The sequence below is a fragment of the Haliotis rufescens genome, unplaced genomic scaffold (genome assembly GCF_023055435.1).
Source record: "Haliotis rufescens isolate VD_foot unplaced genomic scaffold, xgHalRufe1.0.p SCAF_12, whole genome shotgun sequence".
Lineage (NCBI taxonomy): Eukaryota > Metazoa > Mollusca > Gastropoda > Lepetellida > Haliotidae > Haliotis > Haliotis rufescens.
Window position 1 is genome coordinate 25,271,883 of NW_025963802.1, and position 24,196 is coordinate 25,296,078.

General features: G+C 39.3%; 1 protein-coding gene and 1 long non-coding RNA gene across 9 annotated transcripts in view; one reads left to right on the forward strand and one right to left on the reverse strand.

Annotated features, from left to right (window-relative positions):
• The window catches only part of LOC124113358 (prominin-1-like), a 589,013-nt gene that overhangs the window by 367,966 nt on the left and 196,851 nt on the right, over nt 1-24,196 (reverse strand). For all 8 annotated transcript variants that reach the window (XM_046473653.2, XM_046473656.2, XM_048393445.1 and 5 more), the window contains one exon: nt 14,350-14,413. In XM_046473653.2, coding sequence (XP_046329609.2) covers nt 14,350-14,413 — 64 coding nt within the window. The remainder of the gene's footprint in view (nt 1-14,349; nt 14,414-24,196) is intronic.
• Nucleotides 22,194-23,521, forward strand: LOC125378232. Its single transcript, XR_007220120.1, has 2 exons — nt 22,194-22,331; nt 23,422-23,521. It is a non-coding gene; the product is annotated as an uncharacterized LOC125378232 (long non-coding RNA).

Consider the following 24,196-nt stretch of genomic DNA (forward strand, 5'->3'; position numbering starts at 1 on the left):
AGGTTTTTATGAGTGTCTCTGAAAATCAGAACAGATACGGGGTTTGATGCTGGCAACAGAACAGGGTGACACTGTTCAAAGGTAAGAGGTGAGTGGCATTGTCGACCTCCAACTCTGATCAATCCATTATCTTCAAAGGGAGATAATTCAGAATAGGACTTTTCCCAATGGTCAAGTGACTTCTGGGCTTGGTTAATCCAATAGTCTTCTGCTTGCTGAATCTCTTCAGACTGAAGGTTTTCTCTTGCTTCATTCTTTCCCCTGGCCTTTTCTCTAAGCACTGCGTTGAAGTGAAAACAATAAGCTGTCACATATTAAAGTTTTCTCCAGCTGGAGAATCTCTGACAATCCAATATGTTTCAGACCATCTCTCTCTGTACACTATTACATGTCTTCGTTGATCTCTTCACCTCAACATCTGCAGTCTCTTATGAAATCTTGTCCAGGCCAATCCGACTTGGGCTCTTTAGGAATTCCGGACCATTGAACCCACTTTCCTTAATTTTTCCCACCTTGACATCCCTGCTCAAATCATCAGCTGGGTTTAGCTTGGTTGGAACATATTTCCACAATTTCACAGGCCATTCTGGATGTATTTCTGCAACTCTTACTCCCACAAAGAGTTTCAATGTTGTGGACTCAGACTGCAACCAGTGAAGAACAATTCCAGAATCAGACCAAAGAAATACTTCAGGGTCATACCTAAGACTGCTGGTAATTGTTCTTGCTAGTCTTGAAGCGATCAAAGCTGCCATGAGTTCAAGGCGAGGAATTGTTGATTGACGAAGTGGTGCAACTCTTGCTTTGGCTGCCACTAATCTCACGCTGGGAGCATCTTCTGTATGCCATAGAAGGTATGCACAAGATCCATAAGCCTTATTACTGGCATCAGCAAAGACATGCAGCTCAGATGAACCACATGCATTCTCTGGCTTCAGACAACGGTTGCAATGAACATCATTCAGATTTGCCAAGTCTCTGAAAATCTCTTTCCATAGTTGACATAAGTCTAGAGGTAATCTGTCATCCCAACCATAACCTTTCAGTTTCCACGGGTTCTGTATGTCAATTCTTGAGAGGACTGAAACAACTGCTGCCAGTCCAAGGGGATCGTATAACTGGGCTAACTGGGAAAGAACTGTCCTTCTTGTAAACTCTTCCAGAATTATTTTTTTTCAACCTAAAGTGAAAGGTGTCACTGTAAAAGTTCCACAACATTCCTGGAGTTTTTACACTTTCGTGCACCTCCTTACTGGAATCTGGTAGATATAAAGACTGAAGTTATGTATCACTTTTCACCTGATGTCGTAATTTATCTGTTGATGAGATCCATTCTTTTATCTTGAAACTCCCAGAAGATAAAATTTTATCCAAGTTTGACATCAAGTTGGTAGCCTTTTCATCAGAAGCGTCGAATGTCGTCCATGTATTAGTCAGCATTGGGGTATTTCTCTTGATGTTCATTGGCCATCTTCAACATAACACATTTCACCATGTCTGGTGACGATTTATCCCCAAAAGTAACTCTCATCATCCGATAAATGGTAGGCTCCTTTGAAATGTCCAAATTCTTCCATAAATATCTGTGTACCTGAGTGTCACTGTCAAGCAGACATATTTGTGGATACATCTTTGAGATGTCTCCAACGAAAGCCACCAGTTCCTTTCAGAATCTCAATAGTGTTGAAAAGAGATTTCCTAGTAGGGATGGGACCTTGTATAGAAGGAATTCAGCGACAACCCTTGACAAGATGATGCTGGATCAGAGACCACTCTGAGCTGAGTGCTCACCTTTTCTGGTTTGTAAACTCCATGGTGCGGTAGATAATAGGTCACATCAGTTTCTCCTCTTGTATTTCTTCTGACCACCCATTAGTTACATACTCTCTCATAGCCTTGCAATACAATTCAGCTTTCTTTGGATTTTTCAGTAGATTTCTCTCCAAAATCATCAGTCTCTTCTCTACCATCTGGTCACTGCCAGGCAGTTCTCTCTCATCTCTTTTCCATGGTAAACTGATGATAAAACGATCATCTTCTTTCTGGCATGTTGATTTTAGAAGTTCCATTGCTATTCTGTCATCCAATGACATCACGGTTTTGGGACAAGACCAATTTGGAGCTTGAATTCCAATAGATTCAAGATCATACATTTTTTCCATGTCAATCTTCTGAACAAAGTTGATTGATGAAATAGGAGATTTCTTGACTCTTTTGCTTCCAATCACACACCAACCAAGTCTTGTAAGCTTCCCTTCTCTAACTTCCTGTTCAGCACGAACTTGACTATATACACCAAACACCACATCAATAGGACCTTCCTTGTATGAACATTCCAGACCTTCAAGATGTTTGAATGATGAAATTCATTCTCTATTCAGTGGACCAACGCTACAAACAGTTTCATCAATTTCTTGAGCTTTGATATGAAATTCTTGATCGTCCTTAATTAGTGATATCCAAAAGTTGACACGCCGACTGTTCTGAGTTATTTGCTTGCCACCGACAACCAACAGCTCAATGCACTCTCTCTTGCCTTGTAACCCAAGGGCCTTGGAAAACTGTGCAAACAATTGTTGTTCCAGCTCCACCATCAATAAGAACATTGCAGCATAAATGCCTCACTTGTTTATGGATTCTGATCTGTTATTTCTTGTATCAAATCTTAGGCTTCTTTCAAGGTCTCCAAAATCTGGATCAAACTCAGATTTTTCAATGTTGTAAGGAAAACTGCTGATTTCTGTCCGGAATGCATCCCTTTTCTGTAATCTCAGTTACCGAAGATTTCAACCTCAAGATTAAGTAGTCAGGAAGGCATAAAATGATTTGTCGCAATGTCTCTACAGTGTTGACATCACAAAGGTAGTTGATCCTTTTCAGAGTTGCAAAACAGTTTATGACATCAACAGAAAAGTCACGCAAACTGTTACAATCATTTGTTCGTATCTTCTCCCCTTAGGTAAGGTGCTCAATAAATGTTCTAGGGATCCTGCTTAAATGTCCAAACTGCTCTTTCAGAGTTTTTAAAGCTGTTGCGTACATTAGCCCTCTTGATCCTAAACCATGAGATTGATCTTTCACCTTCACTGCTCAAATGCATTTTCAACTGTGCCATTCTGAGATCATCCGTAAGATTGGGTTTCATATGTATATGAATTTTGAAGTTTTTAATAAACTCTACATAGTGTAAGACATTTCCATCTAACCGCTTTGACTGTAAGGATGGTGTGTACCTGCTTGCTTCCAATCTGTACAGGGGCGGTCGGGTAGCCTAGTGGTTAAAGCGTTCGCTCGTCACGCCGAAGACCCGGGTTCAAATCCCGAGATGGGTACAATGTGTGAAGCCCATTTCTGGTGTCCCCCGCCGTGATATTGCTGGAATATTGCTAAAAGAGGTGTAAAACCATACTCACTCACTCACTCACTCCAATCTGTACAAAGCCTGTGCAATGCTCATCTCTTTGTATAAAGATCCACTCATCTTAGTCTCTGAATATTCATCAAGCTCATCGATCCAAGAATCTACAGTAGTTTGTTCAGGGCATCTTCCCAAGGCAAGAGAGTTAACTGACTTTAAAAGTCAAGTTGCCACCCTTGCCGAAGTAGGCGGGAATTACTTGGCACGATCGTAGTGCCATCAGTGGCTATTATGTCCCTTCTCAGCCTCTCCTATGGACCAATCAGATTCCACCTCTTGTATCACTTGCGTTGGCGCCCGGTCAGGAAGATCTGATTGATAATCTAGATCTATACTCACACGCAAAAGAAACGCAAGTGGTTTTAAGCAAATAGGTAACAAACACGGAACCATAAATTGATACGAGTTTTAGCATGTAGTGAAGCCTGATGGTGTTATCAATATTTTTCGTTGCATTTTGGAAGCCCCGAGTAAAAACGCAACATAAAAAACGAATCGCCAAAACGCACCATTTCAATGAATATGTGGGTATCATGCACCAATTTCTCGCGAAATCAAAAATACACGAACTGTCACGAACTGTATTGGGTATAAAACTGTGGCCGATTCTTGGACCTACCACTCCTTGGTCAACAATGCCACGCTCAAATTCAGAGAAACCAGGCTATTGGACGTTTGGAAGCTGAAGAGTCTGTCCAAGATGTTGCCCGTCATTTCAACGTTAACATAACCACAATTTACCGTCTCCTACATCGATACAATGCTACACAGACCACAGATGACCTTCCTCGGAGCGGTCGTCCTAGGGTCACCACACCTCGACAAGATCGGCAGATTACCTGTCAACACCAGCGACATCCGTTCCTAACTGCAAGTGAAAGTGCTCAACAGACCATAGAAACACATAATCGACACATTAGCCAGGATACTGTCATCCGACGTCTCCGTTCCAACAACCTCAGATGTCGCCGACCAGCACGTCGTCCTGTTCTCTAACCACGGCATAGACAAGCACGACTTCAGTGGGCACAGGGTCATCACAATTGGCGTCATCGTAAGTGGAGGCGTGTCATCTTCTCTGATGAAAGTCGCTTTTGTGTCTCCCATGCAGACAGAAGAGTCAGAATTTGGCGGCGTCCAGGTGATCGTTTCGCTGACAGAAACATTGTGGAAAGGGATCCATGGGGTGGACCTAGCGTCATGGTATAGGCAGGGATTGGACTTAATGCGAGACTTTAACCCATGTGCTTTCTGAATGTTGGTCAAGGTCGGGGACACAGCGTCACTGCTCAGCGGTATATCGACCAAGTGATCAGACCCTACGTTCTTCCATTTTTTGCACAACATCAACAACACATTTTCCAGCAGGACAACGCTCGTCCCCATGTTGCCAGAGCTACCATGGCCTTTCTGCAACAACACAACATCCGTGTTCTACCGTGGCCAGCCCTCAGCCCTGATCTGAACCCCATCAAACACTTGTGGGATGAGGTTCAAAGGTGTCTGCACAATGAGCGCCCAGTCCCTACAACTGTCGATGAACTACGCACAGCTGCTCCGGATGTGTGCAGGAGGATCCCTAGGGACTTCACAAATCGTCTGATCCACTCAATGTACAGGAAATGTGTGGCAGTGATCAATGCTAATGGCGGTCACACCAGGTATTGACTGACAAATTTTGGTATTGACCCGAAACTGTGTAAGCCCTTAACATTTGAAAAAAACAATTATGTATTCTGCCTTTTAATCCATTAAACTGTCTTCAGTCAAATTTTTGTCAATCTTGCCCTATAAGTATTTCTTGTCTTTACTGTTGAAAATAAATAACATGTATACTGCATATTCGACTTGCGTTTCTTTTGCATGTGAGTATATATTGTGATAAAACGGGTCTTACATCGCGAAATGCAGATCAAATCACATGAGCACCTTGATTAAATACATGAAGAGATTTGGAAAATATCTGCTGACAATGAGTTGGCGGTTCTCATGCTTTGGAAATCCTGCAATCGACCGAAATCTGCACGAGAGTTTACACACCGGATTTTGATTTCGGTGCATGATTTTGATTGGACTATGCATAGACTCATTAGTCCAGCCAAAATGTAACTCCATAATACCAGCATAGTTCGGTAAGGGTGGAAACTGGACTTTTATAGTCAGTTAACTCTCTTGCCTCGAGAAGATGGCTGTCAATGGGGATCGTAGAACACCTTTACTACCTTTTATTTACGTGACATACAGCCTGATCTTTAGGGGATCTACTCTCTAGGAACTGTTGTTGCTGGGCAGGCAATTACCAGGCAATAGTTTTCCTCCCTTCTATGGGAAAAAAAAGGGTGCGTGGTGTCTGTTAGGACTTACATAAAAGGAACCGGAAATGATGTCATGAGGCTGAAATGACGTCATTTAAACCAGACATCAAAACTGGTAGTAAAAGACTGGAAATGGCACAAAAATTCAACATAATGATATCCAAGAGAGTACAAGGATACTCACTTAAAGGAATATCAGCAATATAACGATAGTTCTAGAGAAGGTATTGCATATTGACTAATTATTCCACTGCACGATTTTCAAGTGATTCAATGGATGTCAAGTCTTGGGGATTTGAAGCATATTTATATGATGGAATTACAGGAGGTTTGTGGGAATTTCTGTCATCAATACAGGAAGTGTACTAGATGCAGAACCTGCCTTCCCTCTTGTATATTCTGGCAATGATGTAATAGAGGTAGAAGATTCGTGAGATTATCAAACAATAGTTACCAATGTTAATAATTCTAAGAATACTATCTCAATTACATCAGCAGTACTCCGTACCACGTCCCTAATTATCTGTCACTAGTTGATGGATGTTTGGAAAGAAGTGAGGATTTTCCCGCCTTTACACATGAAAGCGATTTCGGCTCATTGTTGTATAGTTGACAGTGAAGAGTACTCGTGTTGACATATCTCCTGATTTGTCCAATGTTGTGAATATTACAATATGTACATTTGCATACAGCCATGATATGCTTATCCAAACTGTAGATAGGATCCATGATGACAAGTCGGGGAGAAGAAAGCAAAGTTGCAAGGCTTTTGAGCAGATGACCAATAGCTCTGTTTTGTCCTCATTTCAAGATGTGTGTTGCCATCCATTCTCTGATGGATCCACTAAATTTATTACAGTTGCATAATAGTAACTGTAACAATAACAACACCCACAATCAGCTCATCAACGTCTGACATGGAACTGCACTCATTGTGATTAAGGTTTTAGAACCAAACTTGGATTTGACACATGCCAACACATTCTGATCTTCACAAGCACATGTAAAGTATGTGACAAAGGTTTTGCATCTGTATCTCATGGATCACACGCATATGCATTCCATACATTCTGTAATAGGCGCCCTCTAGCGGGCTGCCCAGTGACAGGATTGCAATCGGAGAGTACTAAGTTCGAAACCCTGTTCATATAATTTCAGACTTTGCGTTGTGTTCTACTGTGATCAGTCATGAACAGTGTACTCTCTTGAGGTTCTATGGTTTGTCAGGTTGTCAACTTTGCACCAAAAAAACTTAGACAAAATCATAATAAGATGATTTATTAAACTTAACAAAATGTACAAATTAACAATAAATCAGAAAAATACAAAAAGAAAGCACTCACACACAATTAAACCTTTACTGTTGGCCTAAATTTCCTTATCCTTAACTGCCTAATTTATCCTATTTTCTCCTATACCTACTTCTCCCCCACACCACTAATCCAATAACTATACTAAACAAGCATGAAATACTCACATCCCCCGCCAATATGACATGTCGGGTGTTTGCAATGCATTAGCTCCTGTGAACTATGTTCACTGGGCCTTTTAGTGAAGAAATATAGTACTTTTTTCAAGATCTGCTCCGGAAACGAGGACTACCGCCATTTTCAGTCTAAATCAAAGTCGTTGCCATGGAAACTCGAAAAACAATTTTCTTTAAAATCCCAAACTATCAAAAGGCACCAGTTCACCACTAGATCTATCTATGTGCCATGTTTGGTGAAGAAATATGGTACGGTTTTCAAGATCTGCTCCGGAAACGAGGAATACCGCCATTTTCAGTTTAAATCAAAGTCGTTGCCATGGAAACTCGAAAAACAATTTTCTTTAAAATCCCAAACTATCAAAAGGCACCAGTTCCCCACTAGATCTATCTATGTGCCACGTTTGGTTAAGAAATATGGTACGGTTTTCAAGATCTACTCCGGAAACGAGGACTACCGCCATTTTCAGTCTAAATCAAAGTCGTTGCCATGGAAACTCGAAAAACAATTTTCTTTTAAATCCCAAACTATCAAAAGGCACCAGTTCACCACTAGATCTATCTATGTGCCATGTTTGGTGAAGAAATATGGTACGGTTTTCAAGATCTGCTCCGGAAACGAGGACTACCGCCATTTTCAGTTTAAATCAAAGTCGTTGCCATGGAAACTCGAAAAACAATTTTCTTTAAAATCCCAAACTATCAAAAGGCACCAGTTCCCCACTAGATCTATCTATGTGCCACGTTTGGTTAAGAAATATGGTACGGTTTTCAAGATCTGCTCCGGAAACGAGGACTACCGCCATTTTCAGTCTAAATCAAAGTCGTTGCCATGGAAACTCGAAAAATAATTTTTTTTAAATCCCAAACTATCAAAAGGCACCAGTTCACCACTAGATCTATCTATGTGCCAAGTTTGGTGAAGAAATATGGTACGTTTTTCAAGAACTGCTCCGGAAACAAGGACTACCGCCATTTTCAGTCTAAATCAAAGTCGTTGCCATGGAAACTCGAAAAATAATTTTTTTTTAAATCCCAAACTATCAAAAGGCACCAGTTCACCACTAGATCTATCTATGTGCCAAGTTTGGTGAAGAAATATGGTACAGTGTTCAAGATCTGCTCCGGAAACGAGGACTACCGCCATTTTCAGTTTAAATCAAAGTCGTTGCCATGGAAACTCAAAAAATTTTATTTTTTTAAATCCCAAACTATCAAAAGGCACCAGTTCACCACTAGATCTATCTATGTGCCAAGTTTGGTGAAGAAATATGGTACGGTTTTCAAGATCTGCTCCAGAAACGAGGACTACCGCCATTTTCAGTCTAAATCAAAGTCGTTGCCATGGAAACTCGAAAAATAAATTTTTTTTAAATCCCAAACTATCAAAAGGCACCAGTTCACCACTAGATCTATCTATGTGCCAAGTTTGGTGAAGAAATATGGTACAGTGTTCAAGATCTGCTCCGGAAACGAGGACTACCGCCATTTTCAGTTTAAATCAAAGTCGTTGCCATGGAAACTCAAAAAATAATTTGTTTTAAAATCCCAAACTATCAAAAGGCACCAGTTCACCACTAGATCTATCTATGTGCCAAGTTTGGTGAAGAAATATGGTACGGTTTTCAAGATCTGCTCCAGAAACGAGGACTTTTCAGTCTAAATCAAAGTCGTTGCCATGGAAACTCAAAAAACAATGTTTTTTCAGTCTAAATCAAAGTCGTTGCCATGGAAACTCGAAAAACAATTTTCTTTAAAATCCCAAACTATCAAAAGGCACCAGTTCACCACAAGATCTATCTATGTGCCAAGGTTGGTGAAGAAATATGGTACGGTTTTCAAGATCTGCTCCGGAAACGAGGAATACCGCCATTTTCAGTCTAAATCAAAGTCGTTGCCATGGAAACTCAAAAAACAAAAACAAATTAAATCCCAAACTATCAAAAGGCACCAGTTTACCACTAGATCTATCTATGTGCCAAGTTTGGTGAAGAAATATGGTACGTTTTTCAAGAACTGCTCCGGAAACGAGGACTACCGCCATTTTCAGTCTAAATCAAAGTTGTTGCCATGGAAACTCGAAAAATAATTTTTTTTTAAATCCCAAACTATCAAAAGGCACCAGTTCACCACTAGATCTATCTATGTGCCAAGTTTGGTGAAGAAATATGGTACGGTTTTCAAGATCTGCTCCGGAAACGAGGACTACCACCATTTTCAGTCTAAATCAAAGTCGTTGCCATGGAAACTCAAAAAATAATTTTTTTTTAAATCCCAAACTATCAAAAGGCACCAGTTCCCCACTAGATCTATCTATGTGCCACGTTTGGTGAAGAAATATGGTACGGTTTTCAAGATCTGCTCCGGAAACGAGGACTACCACCATTTTCAGTCTAAATCAAAGTCGTTGCCATGGAAACTCAAAAAACAAAACAAAATTAAACCCCAAACTGTCAAAAGGCACCACTTCACCACTAGATCTATCTATGTGCCAAGTTTGGTGAAGAAATATGGCACGGTTTTCAAGATCTGCTCCGGAAACGAGGACTACCGCCATTTTCAGTCTAAATCAAAGTCGTTGCCATGGAAACTCGAAAAACAATTTTCTTTAAAATCCCAAACTATCAAAAGGCACCAGTTCACCACAAGATCTATCTATGTGCCAAGGTTGGTGAAGAAATATGATACGGTTTTCAAGATCTGCTCCGGAAACGAGGACTACCGCCATTTTCAGTCTAAATCAAAGTCGTTGCCATGGAAACTCGAAAAACAATTTTCTTTAAAATCCCAAACTATCAAAAGGCACCAGTTCACCACAAGATCTATCTATGTGCCAAGGTTGGTGAAGAAATATGGTACGGTTTTCAAGATCTGCTCCGGAAACGAGGAATACCGCCATTTTCAGTCTAAATCAAAGTCGTTGCCATGGAAACTCAAAAAACAAAAACAAATAAAATCCAAAACTGTCAAAAGGCACCAGTTCACCACTAGATCTATCTATGTGCCAAGTTTGGTGAAGAAATATGGTACGGTTTTCAAGATCTGCTCCGGAAACGAGGACTACCGCCATTTTCAGTCTAAATCAAAGTCGTTGCCATGGAAACTTGAAAAATAAAAAAAAATTAAATCCCAAACTATCAAAAGGCACCAGTTCACCACAAGATCTATCTATGTGCCAAGGTTGGTGAAGAAATATGGTACGGTTTTCAAGATCTGCTCCGGAAACGAGGAATACTGCCATTTTCAGGCTAAATCAAAGTCGTTGCCATGGAAACTCAAAAAACAAAAACAAATAAAATCCCAAACTGTCAAAAGGCACCAGTTCACCACTAGATCTAACTATGTGCCAAGGTTGGTGAAGAAAAATGGTACCGTTTTCAAGATCTGCTCCGGAAACGAAATGTGACGGACGGACAGAAGGACGGACGGACTGACGGACGGACGGACGGCACCCATTTCTATATCCCCCTTCCACTTCGTGGTGGGGAATAATAAATACCTTACAAAAGTTTTTGATTTATTAGTTATGGGTGGTTTTTAGTGGTTTTTAGTGTTTTTATTTTTATTTTTGAGGGCTTGTAGTCAACTGAGGGAGTCGGTTAAGGTGAGGATTTTTTGTTGTTTTTTAGATTGCTGATTGTGTAGTGCTGAGACAACTAATAGGTCTCAAGATTAGGTATTCGGCTGGATGGCAGCTGCCATTTAATTACAAAACAGACAGTCGTCTAGACGGCTCACATGTAAGTGCGCCGACATGTGCCTAAGATCATAAAATGGACAATCTTAGGTAACATCTAATTTATTGTTGTCTCACGCCAGAGCTGTGAATAATTCTGTTCATTGAACAATTGGAATTCAGGAAGTTATCAATAATTGTTTTACTTAACATAAGATAAGATAAGTTGTTTACAACATAATTTTATGATGTCAGGACGTACTACAGTCAAAACAATATATTTTAAAATCAATTTAATGACAGACTATGATTTCCAAGTCCCGATTAGCAAATCAATGAGGTATCAGTTTCACCACATGTGCACAGACCGCCTATACTTATATGTATATATTTTTCATAACTATTCTCCAGTTAAAGTCCTATTCTCTTATCAAAAAATCTGTGAGAGTGATCATCATTAACGAAACTCATTCTCGTCAAAGAATACAGAACAAATGAAGAATCAGATGCATACATTTATTGCCATGCTTCATTCATCACGAAGTAGATTTACATATATTTGTGAATAGCACTTAAACTGTGATAATGAATTTTACCATTGTCAATATTATATTATAAATATTAACCATAACATGGATTTCCGAATATATAAACGACTCCAACGTTGATATTTCAGACAAAAACAAAGTCAGCTGTCTTTTAACGTTCAGGGGAAAAGGGTTTGCTTTCACAATTGAACATTTGTTTTCACCAAAGGACAATCAAATCAATCCAAAAACACGAAAAATACACATATCTGGTTAGCAACCTTCATTATACAGCGAGGGGGGAAATTCGTCTGCTCTAACTGCCTTCACAAAAACATTCCAGCCCTTAATTACCGAGGCAGCTGTGACGTAGTAGCATTACATTCGCTGCATTTGCAGCATATAAGATGTGTACTAAAGTAAATTACAGCTGAAATCTTACTTGTATGGTTGTTTTAATAGAAAACTTACGGTTTAAAAACACAATTGTTCTTATATAATGTTTTTAGGTTTGGTTTATAAATACAAGAGAAGATTTTTTATACATATAAAACTGGTCGAAAATACAGCTGAACAATAGAAAAATAAAAATAGGAGTTGTGAATAGTAACAAATTTTAATTACATCACCGTGTCAATAATTATTGATTTATTCCGTCAAACAACTGTCAAACCATTTATTGCCATGTACGTACATGTACACAGGAAGTCGGCGCTGTCGGAGGCTCCAGGTAAATAAACATCGTGGTTTTATGACGGGAGATCAGACGAACCGTGAACCAGGGGCATGCGACGTAATTACACCTAAAGGTGGTAGAACCAGGGTATTGTCTCTTGGACTGGCTAATTGACCATACGTATAATTGGTAAATATATTCGTTTTGAGACCCGTGTTTCATGCGTATCCCGGCTCATAAGCAGAATACAGACAAATGAGGCCCTGTGATCAGCGGAGCGTGAACAAGATGGATGCCGCCTTTTGGCCGTACGGAACAGTCAAGCTGCGATCTCGGAACTGAATCCAATTGCAAGCGGAGACAAGATTACTACCCTTACCCAAACATGATCGTTGCTCAGAAATGTTCAAATCTATCTTCAGTAAATCATGAAATTAATGCGAGCATGACATTTATGCGAAAAATGCAATCGTCAGTCCCTCTGATTATTTTAATATGTTTCATTTCATCATGATAAAAATGTTACTTATAAGGTCACTTATAAGGTTACCACGTTGAAAATGGAAATGATCGTTAACCAAAACAACAAAATGTTTTCTCTCATCACTCAGCCTAACAGTGATATACATGTAACTGCAAATAAAACAATCAAGTACGCTAAAGTATTACACATGGTGGGTGGAGCACCAGGGGCACTTTGAGTTTGTCAGGTGTCATCAACTGGTCAAGTAACATCACGGTTTGTATATTCACGTTGATTGGACAGTCTAGACTGGCGCCAACTAATCATGACGGCGTCTTCAGAACAGAACAGAACTTTATTTCTCCCAGGTTTAGGCTTACGTGGATAACGGAATATTTTGTTTAAGTGATAGCACATTTGTAATTCAATCTAATATACTTTCCTTGATTGATTATATGGCTGCGGTCGTAGATCCGGATGTATCTAAATATGCTCAGTATATACACAGGGTTTATTGTTATACTATTAGGATTAATAGATACAATTGAGTATTTATACCCTTGATCATAAAGTTAGTCACTACTTTCACATTTTGATTTGTATGATTTGGGTTATGATTAAATTGACAAAATAAGAAATCATTCTGTGTATATGTGTATTATATATTGTACCCCAATACGTAATTAAATTGTGTATAAATAAGGACACTAGGTTATTACTGTAATTGATTATTTGATAAACATATTCACATTTAGTTGCGTGATATGTTACAGAGGTAAAGCTAATTCATAACAACTAATTGTCCCATTTATTTGGCTTCTATCTTTTATATGAAGCAAATGCTATAACATGGGGCGATAAACTTCATTGGCAATAGACGTAGCATATAATTGTCCACATGAACAGTCTACTCTGTTCCAGATATGTTCATTCATTTTGTCAGCATTTAAATCGTTGCATTCCTGGCTCAATGATTCATTTGACGAAATCTTGTTCCCTGTTTTGAATTACCGTCAGATAGTTCCAGAACAATTATAAAATTTCCAGCCCTATGTGTTGCGCATAATTCCGAGATAATTCGAAGTTCATATTCTTGTACGAACACTTATCAAAATTCATTTATACCTAGTACTATTATGTACATATGTATATTAGTTCAAATTATAATAATGAGGCCCTCTATATTCTCGAAACGGTCTTTGTTCTACGACAACCGTAAGTCGGTATGGGAAAACAAAATATTTGTTTAATTGTTCAAAGTTCAAAGTCAATGTCATATGATTATAGACAAGGAAGATAAGAATAGAATATAAAGAGTAGCCACTTTAAATGACAGAAATTCTTTTAGTTAAATTTGCTCATGATTTGGTCTTTTCGTGGTACATAGTGCCAAAATACTCTTAATTATTTACTTTCATGTCATTACTAATCTCACATAAGGTCAAAAGTTGTACAACGTTTAACAGATATGATGATGACATGTTGTATCCAAACATTTCCAAACAAATCCAAACAAATCCAAGCTTGGAAATATGACCTTGCCACATATTGGAATGGTCATATTTCCAATTGGAATGGTGGTATTTCCAAGTTTTAGATTTTTTGGAATGGATGATATTTTGTCCAGTGGTAGTTCCAAATGTAGGAACCAGATACACTGAGATACACAGAGAAAGGGAGGACTGATTCTCCAATGTGATATTGAAAGTCAGTCTCAAATAATTCTTTGTGGGAACAAGCATGTTAAGTTTCAGCTTATAAATATATGTAATTGTGTTTATAACTTACTTGCAACTGTAGAGGTGGTTTCATTTTGCACACGCTCAGGAACAGAATCAAATTCAGCTTTTGCCTGAAAGAAATACGAGTAAAAAATATTTTGGATTTTCTAATTGTATTACACAAGTCAGTTCATGTTCCTTGTATACTTGAAATTCCCTTTTGTTTGACATATTTAGGATAACACCAGTGAACAGTCTCAACTTAAAAAGAAATACACCTTGCAGAGGGAGAAAAACACAATCTCCTTCGAACTCCTTACCACTTTGAAAAAGTGCATATCCCTAAAGAGGGGTGAATTAAGTTTTCCAAACAAACTTTCATCAATCTTCAATGAAATTGGATAAGGCCATCAACATTTTGTAGTCAACAGAGGTAAGGCTTGTAGTTCAGTGGGGTCCAAGTTTTCAAAGCTGATAAGAGTTCTCTGCCTCCCAAGGACTGGGAATACATGTGGTGGTTCGAGTTGGGTGAGAGAAAACTAGGTCCGGTCAGGCTATAATAAGTGAGAAGTAGCACAGAGGGACTTGCCCAACTGTTAAACCGCCCTACGGCCTGTTAAGCACATTTGAGTGTAGCAGTAATTGTGGAGGCTATGATTGTAACAGCATTCATCACCTGAGACCCCTTGGGGTTGCAGGTGTGATGAACGGAAGGGGGGTTTGAGAGAAACTCCCTTTGCATTGAGTCTTGCACTATCAACATCAACTGAGGTGGCAAAAAATGTCAGCTATAGTTCGGTCATGTCAACTTCTGCTTCTTAGCATAGCCCTTAACTTGTTCTGCCATTGTCTGGACATCCTAGGATAACAGAAATGAAAACATACAATTCTGATTGCATGAGCAACATCTATGGCATCTAGTACTGTTTACCAATGAAGCCCTAAAAAAGTGACTCCTCCAATGGCTTGTTGGCGTAACAATTGATCTTGTGACACTCTTAGGATGTTCAATATGGTACGGTATGGTCCTTGTGAAGGTATTTTGGCAAAATACACATAACATGGAAAAAAACAGTCAAGTATTATTAAATCCAAATTAAGCACTCTAACCAGATTACCCCTGATAGTTTCTCTCTCCTTGTTTAACTTTTCTCCCCACCTGTACAAGCAGAGTGGCAGCAGTGACACCTACTGGGGCTGTATCTTTTGTCAAATCTAGATTTTTTGCAGTCAGTGCTTTCAACCATACATATTTTACTCAGAAGTAGATGAACAATATTTTTCAGAACCACAACACATTTCTTTTCATGCCATCCAATGAACAATATTTGTTTTCAGGAACAAACTGTTTCTCAAGCATTTTCTGGAACATTTTATTTTCTTTCAAAAAAAGATCATAGTCTCCCCCAACCCCCAGTTATCTAATTGTTCTTAAAACATGAAATGATCCCTTCTGGATACAAAGCTCAAATTTATGACACTTGTAGAATTCTTTTCATAGCTTAATGTTGGTAAACCCCCCTTTTAAATATATTACAATTTACAAAGTAACATGCCATTGATCTGTTGCTTGTCTGCATTGTATCTAACCTTTGAATAAAGTTACTAAAATTGAGGAACAGTCTACTTATTTAAAGGCATCTAATAAGTAGCAGTGCATAGTAGAGCATACAGTTCTCATTATAATACCCCTATCAACAACATGAATTTCCTATAATATAAGAATTTTGATCAAACCATTGTAAATGTTTAGCAGACATTGTGTTACAACTCAGGATTTCTCAATCTTCAAACATTTATGAATCACCAGACTCACAAATATCTTGTTATCATTGTTGCAGAAATATGCATCCCAATATTTGACTATATTACTTGGGATCAGAAAATGTAATCTCTTCAGAATGGACTGTTATATAAATACTCTGCAAAAAAAGAAACGCAAAAATAGTAAAATCATATCTGACAGGGGGTTGCCAACATCCATACAAAATTAATGCCTAAAATGAATTGGGGATTCATGCATGAACCATGATTGATTTGTGAAGAAACAATGAGGTATTGCAAAAATTTGGTGAAAGATTGCAAAAGCACAACCATGTGAGAGTCTGGCACCGAAACACACCCAAATGACATGCAAGTACAGCATCACTTGTTGGACAATAAAAACATTGGATTTTCATTTGCATGCCATTTTAATCTTACAGGGACTGAACTGCGAAAACATGCCACGACTAACTGAAGCCCAACGTAACAACACCATAGGCCTACTGCAAACAGGAGAATCATCTTCAGCTGTTGCAAGGAATTTCCATGAAGCACCAGGCTACAAGACATTACAAGATTACATTATCAGACATGTTTTGACAGACCTGCATTGTCGGCTGCGACATCCATGATGTCAAGGTCACAGATTATGGCCACAACTTCGATGGAGTTGAGTTTGGTTTAGTGATGAGTCATGTTTTATGTTTTGCTTCGGATGGTAGACGTGTTTGTTGGCATTGTGGGGACCCGTATGCATGACACTGCATACACGAAGTGGACAGTTTTGGTGGTGGTAGTTTGATGATGTGGGCAGCAATCCCCTACACTGGTAGAACAAACTTGGTGCAAGTCTGGGGGAATTTAACAGCACAACGTTACACGGATGAGATTATTTGGCCACACTCCCTTCCCATTATGCAACAAGCAAATGTCATTTTCCAAAAAGACAAAACCCGACCTCACACGGCAAGACTGACAACAGCCTTTCTCAGGAATCACATCATGTAGATACTGCCATGGCCCTCCAGGTCTCCAGATTTAAACCTAATCGAACATTTAAGAGATGTACTGGACTACAAGCATGTCAACTACAACCACAAGCACTGCAGGCAGAGTGGGTGAACATTCCCCAGGCCACAATTCGAGATCTGATTGCTTCCAAAGGATGACAATACCAGTCAGTTTTGGGCTCTAATGGTGGCCATGCAAAGATATGGAGAACAGATGACCTTCACTTTGAAATTCTACTGTTCCATGTGTGCCATATGGAACCTGGGTCAATGACAATGATGTTATCCAATTTTGAACAATTAATTACTATCTGTTGATTATTTATATGATACATAAAATCTAAATATGAAATCACTTTTGGATTTCTTTGTTTGCAGAGAATTGGAAATTTTAGTATGAATTGTATATTCATAAATAGTGGTCCCTCGTTATTGCGCCATCGATATATCACTAACTCGGTTATAGCGCGCGGTAAAGTATGGCTCCCAAAATTTACTAACATTTTTAATAAACTCAAGTTTTCCAATGACACGTTGTTTTCCCCCATCTCAGAAAACATTATCAGCTGATCACCGCAATCACGTGACACCGGAAATACCAGTCAACAAATCCAAACTGAAGTATGCAATTTAATCCTATTATTATAATATCTGGTAATAAAAAATTGTTCATTGTTTATCTGGACTAATGTTTGCAATATATTTTATTAATTTTTATTCAAAATTTCATTCAATAATTATAATAATGTTTACAATAATTTTGGCAAAATCGTATGCGAAGTGATAGGTAGGCTAGATTGCACAACTCACCATTATTTACAGCAACCAGATTGGGGGGACACATTTGCTAAGCTGATTGCTATTTCCGGCTTAGTTTATGAGACAAAGAGTCATCAGAAAGATGACATATCCCCCCGGCAGCTGTCTGTAAAGTAACCACTAGTAAATGTGCAATTCTGTATGTAATGAGTCAAACAGTTGAATGTTCTTTTAGAAGCATACATTGTTTAACCTACTGAATGGTTTTCGAATACTGCCCCGGAAATGAACCCCATCCCCAATTGAGTCTATGTCCAACTTCATTCCATAAAAATTTAAAATAATAAAAATTAGAAAAATGTAACCTTAGGTTCCGGGTACTTTACCCTTCTACCTATGGTCACTTCTACTTATCAACTACTCCTTGGTTCTAGGGATGATGTAGCTCTCTTGAAAATCACAAGTCAGATGGTTTGCTCCAGACCTTTTTATTTATGATAGAATTAATCATAAACATGTACACATGGTCCTCAGATTAGTTCTTGTTGTTGCCTGATATAAATACAACACATACCTAGATGATGGTTGAAGAGCCTGATGGTTTTTCTGATGAACGTTAACTCTACTTCTTTTCTGACTCGGGATCCCAAAACCACAGTGAACCTTTCTGTTCAGCTGTATGCTCCCGACTCCCCGCACCACTCTCGGACAACTAACAAAATACTATCAATGATAATTTTAGCTCCTCCCTCCAAAATCACATTTGACATCATGAGAAATGAGTCATAATGGTCATTCCCCAATTTCCATAGTAATTAGTTTTACCATAAAGCCCTTCGGTCTAACCAATTTGATTACCTCTTTAAGTCATTGGTCAACTTGGACATACTCATATAACCAAATCAAATACCCTCAACTACCTCTGCCAGACTGGAAGGCACCAAAAAGATACCCAATCCTGTTATTTAGACATTCCAATGAAGCAGTAGTATTCAGAAATACTTGATCACCACTAATCTAACAATCCCGTTCTATCCATCTGTCTCTGTTCTGACATCTTTATTGCAGGACTGTATTCTACCAATTTCCTCATACCAACGAAAAGTTATCTCTATCACTCAAGAAAAGCAATATCCATAATCATTTGCCCTGGGGGTTATGCCCTCACCCTGTACGGTCACTTCTCTCATATGCATCCATATTTTTACCCAAAAGCTTAATTTGGTAAACTACATTTTAAGTAAATACTAAAAAACCCTTTTTCCAAAATACCCTGGTTATAAAAATCCCAAAATATCAAAAGGCACCACTTCAGTGTATGCCTGATAGCTTTGCCAGGTTTCGATCAAATACACTGAATGGTTTTCGAATTCTGCCCCGAAAACGAACCCCATCCCCAATTGAGTCTATGTCAAACTTCATTCCATAAAATTTGAAAAAAAATAAAAATTAGAAAAATCCCAAAATATCAAAAGGCACCACTTCATTATGTGCCTGATAGATTTGCCAAGTTTCGATCAAATACACTGAATGGTTTTCGAATTCTGCCCCGGAAAAGGAAATGATTACGGACGGACAGACGGACGGACAGACGGACGGACAGATGGACGGACAAACAGACTGGCTGATCGCTATATCCCCCGCATTATATGCCGGGGGGGATAAAAATACACACAGTAATCTTAATCTCTGCATATATAACAATGCTTTGGAAAGCCGGAAATTCATTTTAAATGATAACTCATCTTGTCTAATGATGTTTTATATCAAATTTCATACTTTTATTGTCCAAGTTCGTTATATCTGTTTATTCCCCTGAATTCGCTGAATGGATACGATGTGGGTTTTTTAAAGCGCATATTAATACTCGATAAATATTTTTTACACTATGAATCATAAATAACTTTTTTTTCTAATCTTTTTTGAAACTCTGAAACGTGCAACGTAGATCGTGTTAGGTAGGCAGAGCATGTTTACTGTTTTGTCGGTCATCTACCAACTAGGATTTGACCTTCGTTAAACCACTGATCATCTATAACGCTCATTAATCATTTGGACCCCGAAGGTAGCGTTGTGGCGAGGGATCACTGTACTTATCTCTCACACTTTGCATGTCCTTTTACTCTATGATCCTATGTGGAAACGTGCTTGAACCATGTTTCCAGCTTCTAAAATATAAACATTTACCCAAACACACCCCAGCATTACCATGGTTACATCCAGCAGGCAGGCCAATCACATGCTCCCGTACACAGCAAGCCTGCTTGAGGTGACCACATGGATACCTCTGCCAACTCATTCTCTTTTGCAGAGCTATCAGGCAAGAGGAATTGAGATGTGGGGATGGTTGGGTGGGCATTACATGTGTGAGTCTCTTCAGGTGAGCTAATCTGGGAAAACCTGAACAATCAAAAGACACATGAGTCCAAAGTAAATGTTCAATGATTTATTCTGAAAATACAATCATAAACACACAAGGATTACGTGTGTATACAGTTTAACTGCATGAACTGTGGAAAGACAACTGTTGTGCCTACACCAACGTACCGAACTTGTGGAGCACTTGGATGTCCGAGAATGAGATGTCTTGAAGGTTGTATCAGACTTCCAGAAGCACCCTTTCATGATCGCAGAGAGGTTGCAGTTACTGTGTAGAGCCAAGGTAGAAGCATCCGCTTGAGTCTTGTGAGGGTTGGACGTAGTTATTGGAGGCAGCCCAGAGAAGGTATATACCCAAAAGATGATGAAGTGAAGCCAGAAGGTTTTTGGTTTTGTTTGTTGTTTTACGCCGCACTCAGCAAAATACCAGCTATATGACGGCAGTCTGTAAATAATTGAGTCTGAACCAGACAATCCAGTGATTTCCATCATGAACATCGATTCACGCAATTTGGATCGATGACATGCATCAACCACGTCAGCGAGCCTCACCACCCGATCCCGTTAGTTGCCTGTTACAGCAAGCATGGGTTGCTGAAGACCTATAATACCCCGGATCTCCACAGGTCTAAAGCCAGAAGGAAAGCATAGTACGAGAAATTTCCGAGGTAGGTGAAATTGGCAGCGGGTCGAAAAGTCTCTTCCAAGAGCGTCTGTGCTGGCGAAACATATCCAGATTCAGTCGAAGTGGGGGCGGTCGGGTAGCCTCGTGGTTAAAGCGTTCGCTCGTCACGCCGAAGACCCGGGTTCGATTCCCGAAATGGGTACAATGTGTGAAGCCCATTTGTGGTGTTCCCCGCCGTGATATTGCTAGAATATTGCTAAAAGCGGCGTAAAACGTCACTCACTCACTCACTCACTCACTCACTCAGTCGAAGTGCTCGAACTGAGAAGTCTTCTTGGTCATTCGATCCCAAGATAGACGAAAGCAGGGTAATCATAAATAACCGATCAGAATGGCCGGGAACAAAGGCCAAGAAACACCTCAATACTTCCGGATCTCTCAAACTGGACGCTGTTGACATCCAAAGTATGAATTTTGCCAATGCGGGCTGCAGTAACCAGAGCTAACAGGATTATGGTTTTCAGTGTGACAGATCAAAGTCCTCAGCCAGTGGCTCATAATCACAGGAAACCAGATGTTGAAGAATAACATTCAGGTCCTACAAAGGTGACCCAAACGGGCGACTTGGCCTGCTTGTTTGTAGGAGTGGATGGGGGATTGTAGGTCTGCAATCATGGAAACCTTTGCCTCTGAAGTCGTAGCAATGACAGAGATAATAGCCGCGAGGTAGGTGGCTATGGTGGATCTCTCAAGTGTGAGGCTGAAGGATTAGGTTGTCGCGGAGTGAACGAACTATTCCATCGTTCGTCAGCTCGCCTTAGCAAGGTGGGAAACCAATTGCATGTTGGTCAATAGCACACATCCAAAGTCACCGACAGGTGACTGGTGGCTGCTACTTTCTGCAGGACCCGGAGGACAATCCATGTTGGCGGAAAGGTGTACGCGTTGAGACCTTCCCATGAAAACACATCGTGATCCCAAGCCAGTGGATCGGGGATATGAGTGTTGAAGCGGGTGGCGAAGAGGTCTTCTTCTGGGGCCCGATAAAGTTGGCAAATCCATTGGAACAGTGTTGGGTGGAGAGTCAATCAGTGATGGTCTATCAGGTTGGGACAGGGAGTCTGCTTTGTCGTTGGAGATCCCTGGAATATGCCGAGAACAGATATGGATGTTGAGGGAGTCCATGAGTTGAAAGAACTCGAGAAATAGCGAGAGGTAGGACATCAATTTTGTGGATCCCATTCTGTTGATGTACCACACAACTACAGTGTTGTCATTGTCATGAGGGAAGAGGAGCATAGGAGTTCTAACCAATGCAAGGCTGCTGGAATGACTGCCATATATTCCAGATTGTTGATGTGGAGGTAACAGTTGTCACCGCTCTGCCACTTGAAGATCTTGAAAGTGCGCTCCCCAAACTCTGGTTGAAGCAGCAACAAACAGATGGAGGGATGAGATAAATGGCCCCAAAGAGACCCCGCCGCAAACGTGCAATGCAATTAGCCACCAAAGGTGAGGGTGCAGATGGAGTGTTATAGTCAGTTGGCCAGGGGTGAAAAACAATATTTTCGTTCCCACATTTTCCTATATACCTTCAACCTTTTCTATTGCATAAAGGAGGTATGTGTACACAATTTTCATTGGCTAGTAGGCTTGCAAATGTGAGCATAAATTTTCAAGGGGGCCAAATTGCATAAATTGAAAGAAAAATGCATAATTTGACAAAATTGGCTGTAACATTTTTATTTAGTCATTAAACTATCCAAATTATGTCTTTGATTACAGTTAATATGTTCGGTTATCTGAATTTGGCAAACATTTTGTTTCATTTAACTGTTATTCTAATTCTCAATGGAAACATTGATAAAAATAATGTTTTTTTACTTCATTTTCGTGTGAGTAGGTAAAACACTAATTCCATTGAATTGTGACAATAAAACCACTATAACTGGGTATTAATCTGCCTGAACCATTGAACTTTCCTATACAGAAAACAAAATGAAAATATGTTACATAGGGGCTGAGATATTGTATACAATGTTACCCCACCCCCCAAAAAACAATTTTGACGAAAATTGCTTATTGAGATATGGTGGTAGATTATGTTGTTGTAGTGGATAAGTGGGATAATTGCAACAATTCTTAAAAACACCAAATAGTAAACTCATAAAGAAAAATGATGTTTCAAGTTTTCCTGTGAACATTTACGGTGGCCATCTTGAATTTCAAGATGGCCACCATTTTGACCTGTTTTCAAAATCAGGATCTAATATAGTTCTTCAACATGGTCATGTAATATATCATATGAAAGCTTTTTACATTGTCTTTTCAATGATGTACCTTATTCACTGTCTTCTGTGGTAAACTGCATGATCCCCAACAATAGAACAAATGATACTACTCACAATTGTTGATATTCTGCACTTTTGTCTAAGCATTTCACTAGTTTATCATTTGATTGAAGAAACAAACATGTGAATACTTGTAGCATTATGAAGTATTAAAAATTACATCACAGAGTCAAGGCTGTGAAACAATGTCACCTCTAGTCACCGTCAGAGTCCATCTCTTCTGGAAAATTATGTAAGTTGTTTCTGTTTAGGCATGACATAGGACAACTGCATCCAAGGGAAAATCCCATGATGTTCTTGGCGCAGCTACACCTGGATGAGGAGCATCTGCCTGTTGTGCATTTACAGCGTTAGAAAGCATTATAGTCCTTGCCAAACTGCCCAATAGTTAAGGTATCATAAGAACTAGTAGAAATTTGCCCTTTGTAAGGGTTTTGCTACCATATGACCGAGGATAAGCCGACCCCGTAGATAAGCCGAGGTGTTAACTTGACCATTGAAATACGAAAGAAAATGATATGACCCGCAGATAAGCCTAACCAGGAAGTGCAAGGCAAAAAACACTGTGAAGTCGGACTGCAAGACATGTGCCCCCTACTCGCAGATATTCAATAATATAAGATGAAAAACGTTGTAATTATATAGAAAAAGTCATTATTATTTCTAATAAAGATTTAACAAACCAGTCATCCACTTTCATAATGTGGGAAGCTGTTTCTCTTGTCTTTTTTTAATCTCATTATGATCGTTTTTTGTTGCCATCAACAACGAAGCGCCATTTTGTGAATCGGTGTATATAGAATTATGAACCCGTGAGAAGATGTACCAACAAATGAAAACACAAGTCAAATATTTAGTTTCAAATCATTGTATTTTTGGTTATTTGTTTTGTGTACAAATAACTAAATAAAAACATATATACATTATCATTTACATCACATCACATCATCCCTGGTAAATCCATCAAATTCGGTGTCGCTGTCCTCACCGGCCAGAATTGCCCACGCAGCTATATCTGTCGCATCA